General features: G+C 42.1%; 1 protein-coding gene across 1 annotated transcript; it reads left to right on the forward strand.

Annotated features, from left to right (window-relative positions):
* Window positions 1–424: 424 nt before the first annotated feature.
* Window positions 425–3,855, forward strand: LOC117560692 (ras-related protein Rab-1B-like). Its single transcript, XM_034237638.1, has 6 exons — window positions 425–476; window positions 1,145–1,217; window positions 1,382–1,477; window positions 2,082–2,177; window positions 2,283–2,414; window positions 3,193–3,855. Exons 1-6 carry the CDS (start codon window positions 460–462, stop codon window positions 3,424–3,426), a joined length of 648 nt encoding a protein of 215 aa, XP_034093529.1. The 5' UTR covers window positions 425–459; the 3' UTR covers window positions 3,427–3,855.
* Window positions 3,856–4,118: the final 263 nt, after the last annotated feature.

Here is a 4,118-nt window from a genome sequence, read left to right on the forward strand (position 1 = left end):
GCTTCACAGCTGGCACCCTTCTGTTTTTTCTCGTTTGAAGTCTCACGCATGGTTCCAGACAAACCACAAGAGCGGTGGTCTGTCCAGTGACGTATAACAGAGGAGACGCTGTGTGTTAAGAGAAGAGGCACACCAATATCTTAGTTTAGAATTAGGGTTATTGTAATCAGCAATGCAGTGTGTGTGTGTACATCTTGGTTCCAGGTGCTGTCCCCAGTGTAACCTGAGCTGCTCTTTATTAATAAATAATGCTCAGCCATCGCATATCCCAGAGCTCATCAGTCAGCCGGTTGCTCCAGCTTATTCTGCCATTTGCCCTCCAAAAGGACAAACACACACACACACACCCACACACACTCATACAAAACAGTACACCACTTCACAGAGTCTGAGATAATCGGACTGTTTTCACCTTCAGGATTGAATTATTTGGTCGTGTCACCAGGAGCCACCTCTCCGATGATGAATCCTGAATAGTAAGTGTTGTTCTTCATGTATGCTGTGTGTTACTGCCAGGTACACACTGACATCCACTCCTCACAGTGAGAGCTGACCCAAAAAGTTAGGAGAGCATTCAAGTACTTGTTTTTGTCCTGGACACAGTGTTCAGGGGTCTCTGCAGTCCTGTGTGTGTTTGTTGATGCGTTAACTCTCCCCTTGCTGTGTGATTTAATCCAGTGTGTGGGCAGGCACCAATATTATACTATATGTGTGTATATTACATTACAAATACTTACCTACAAGTATACACAGCTCTTAGTTACAGAAAAAAAACATCTTGTTCATTTTCTGCACAGACGATTCTAGCAGTTGGATCACTAGGCCCCTGTGGCTCATGGGAATTGTAGTTCTTACAGGCACTTCTCCCAACTGTGCCTTGTTGTATAACTTTCACAACAAGTACAAGAGTGTTATTTTTTCATCTGATGTATGTGTGTGTGTCCGTGTGTGTATGTGTGTGTGTGTGTGTGTGTGTGTGTGTGTGTGTGTGTGTGTGTGTGTGTGTGTGTGTGTGTGTGTGTGTGTGTGTGTGTGTGTGTGTGTGTGTGTGTGTGTGTGGTGTGTGTGTGTGTGTGTGTGTGTGTGTGTGTGTGTGTGTGTGTGTGTGTGTGTGTGTGTGTGTGTGTGTGTGTTTCTCCTACAGTGACTACTTGTTCAAACTTCTTCTGATCGGTGACTCTGGAGTCGGAAAGTCGTGTCTGCTGCTGCGCTTTGCGGTAGGCCTGTAACACACACACACACACACACACACACACACACACACACACACACACACACACACACACACACACACACACACACACACACACACACACACACACACACACACACACACACACTTTTAATAAGATAATGCTGCTTGTTTAATGAACCCCCCCAGGATGACACCTACACTGAGAGCTACATCTCCACCATCGGAGTGGACTTCAAGATCAGGACCATCGACATGGACGGGAAAACAGTGAAACTACAGATTGTAAGATTTTGTTTATCAGGCATAGTCAGTGGTGTGGGTGTGTCTTTTTTTTTTAATCACAGAAAGAGTCCTGTGTAACAGCAACAGACGTAAGCTGTTGTCTGAGCCCCATTGCTGTGTTTCAGCTGGCAACAGTTTAGCTGCTACATCTGCTAGGAGTAGGTCAGTCTCCCAGAAACACGACTGCAGTCTTCCTTGTAACTGATTCACCAGCACTAACTATGATCTTGTTTGAAGTGAATATATCTGCACTTCCCTTGTTGTTCGGAGTTTGATTCTCTAAGGTTGTTGCACTTATTGTAAGTCGCTTTGGATAAAAGCGTCAGCTCAATGAAATGTGATGTAACGTCTCCTAACAGTGGAGAGGACAAAAGAATAAGTCATATTCAGGCTTTTTCTCCTTTTGATTGAATGTAATACAAATAGGAGAATGTACACAGACCCAGGACATCCCTCAATGCAGCTCTCCTCCTTTGTGTGTGTGTGTGTGTGTGTGTGTGTGTGTGTGTGTGTGTGTGTGTGTGTGTGTGTGTGTGTGTGTGTGTGTGTGTGTGTGTGTGTGTGTGTGTGTGTGTGTGTGTGTGTGTGTGTGTGTGTGTCTCAGTGGGACACGGCAGGTCAGGAGAGGTTTCGAACCATCACCTCCAGCTACTACAGGGGAGCTCACGGCATTATCATCGTCTACGACGTCACTGAGCAGGTCAGCCATTGTTTCTGGCACATCATCCTCAACATAGTAGGAGAGAGTGTATTAAATATTAACTTTTCTTCCCCTGCTTCTCTTCTCTCTCTCTTCTCTCCACAGGAGTCCTTTAACAACGTCAAGCAGTGGCTGGATGAGATCGATCGCTACGCCTGTGAGAACGTCTCCAGGCTGCTCGTGGGAAACAAGTCGGACCTGGTTAGTAAGAAGGTGGTGGAGCTCTCTACCGCGCAGGTAAACATCCAGTGTTCCACTTCTAGAAACTAAACTATTACATGTAATGGTCATTTAAATAAATGGATTGCTTTAAAAAGGAGACAACATTGTTAGCAGTATCAAATGTAAAGTTTGACAACTTTCAGTTTAATTTAGAGTAACAAAGTAAAATAACTGAAATCTTGACACCGTCATAATCAGGGTCATTTTAAATATAATTGTAATGAGAATTTCCACAAACCTATTATTGAATTATTTATAACAATATTATGAATGTACTGATGTGTTATATTGTATATTGTGCTAAAAATAGCTTCAAATTTGACATGGTCATAACCAGTGTAATACTGAACAGAATTTCATTAAACAGTTCGGCAAGCCTCTGTAGGAATACATTTCTTTAATTCATGGATTAATACATTATTGAACGGAAAAACTATATATGTAATTACAGTCAGGGATATTGAGCAGAAATCATATTTAATTTCCAGCAAACCTGTTATGCTAAATGTTTTATAAATGTAAGACTTATTTGCTTTGTTATAATTGGATTGAAATATGAGAAATGATTGCTGAAATATACTTATTTATTGATGTCAACTCCTCAATAAATAAGGACACTGAGGAGATTTATTTTCAATGTACAATAGGTGTGTACTCAGTTGTCAAACATGAGTACATGTTACTGCTGATACTTTTAAGTTGAATAATGAATGGAGTATGTTTACACTGTATGACTGTATTGTTAACAGATTTGTACTCTTTGTTCCACTACCCCCCCCCCCCCCCCCCCCAGGACCTGGCCTCCTCTCTGAAGGTCCCCCTCCTGGAGACCAGTGCTAAGAGCTCTGATAATGTGGAGAGGGCTTTCCTCACCATGGCCTCGGAGATCCACAAGCGCGTGGCCACTGAGGGGGCGGGGATGCAGGGCGAGTCCAGAGAGGCCAGGGCCCAGAGTGCCAAGATCAGCAGCGCCCCCGTGTGGCTGGGGGGGGAGAAGCAGGCGCCGGAGGCCAGTACCTGCTGCTGAGCAGGAAGACAGGGGAGAGAGACATGTCAATCTAACACATGTTCAGCCTCAGGACTATGGACACACACCTTGTCAGAATGTTGACAGCTTTGCTATCAAATAAATACAACCTATTTATATATAAAAATATGACTTTTCAGGAAGGAAAACTTGTCCATTGTATATTTCAGTGAAATATACAATGGCTTTTTTGGTTTATTATGAGCCGATGACGGAACACAGAAAGATTAGAAACTCAGACACAGTGTAGGTTTGGCAGGAGTTTTATAAATACAACTATATATCATATTACAATTTTTCTTAAGATAAAAGTAAAAACCTGATATCAGCAGTTTGTGCTGCTGTTATGAATTGTTTGATTTGCAAAGTCAGTTTCCATCATCTCCCTCCCAAATGATGTGGTGTATTTACCAGTTTGTGTTGTGTTTGGCATGTTGATTGTTTGTGTCAATAAAGACATCTCAATGATCAAAAAATGTAAAGGTCTGAACCACATTAATATCCTTCACATACATGTATGCTTAAATATGTACTGTATTAACGATTTGTTGACAATCAACGTGTTACTTCAGTTTCCTGTCGCTTCCTGAGGAGTGTGAGAGGCAGAGAACAGTCTACAAGTGTTTAATGAAGAACAAACAGATGAGTGTTTTTTTGAAAATATATTTATTTATTGACATAGTATTTTGGAG

Source organism: Gymnodraco acuticeps, unplaced genomic scaffold (assembly GCF_902827175.1).
Source record: "Gymnodraco acuticeps unplaced genomic scaffold, fGymAcu1.1, whole genome shotgun sequence".
NCBI lineage: Eukaryota > Metazoa > Chordata > Actinopteri > Perciformes > Bathydraconidae > Gymnodraco > Gymnodraco acuticeps.

Excerpts from the sequence above, each read along its gene's own strand:
- LOC117560692 (XM_034237638.1), top strand. Across the intron at positions 2,178-2,282 it reads TCTACGACGTCACTGAGCAG|GAGTCCTTTAACAACGTCAA; the intron begins GTCAGCCATTGT and ends TTCTCTCCACAG. Across the intron at positions 2,415-3,192 it reads TGGAGCTCTCTACCGCGCAG|GACCTGGCCTCCTCTCTGAA; the intron begins GTAAACATCCAG and ends CCCCCCCCCCAG.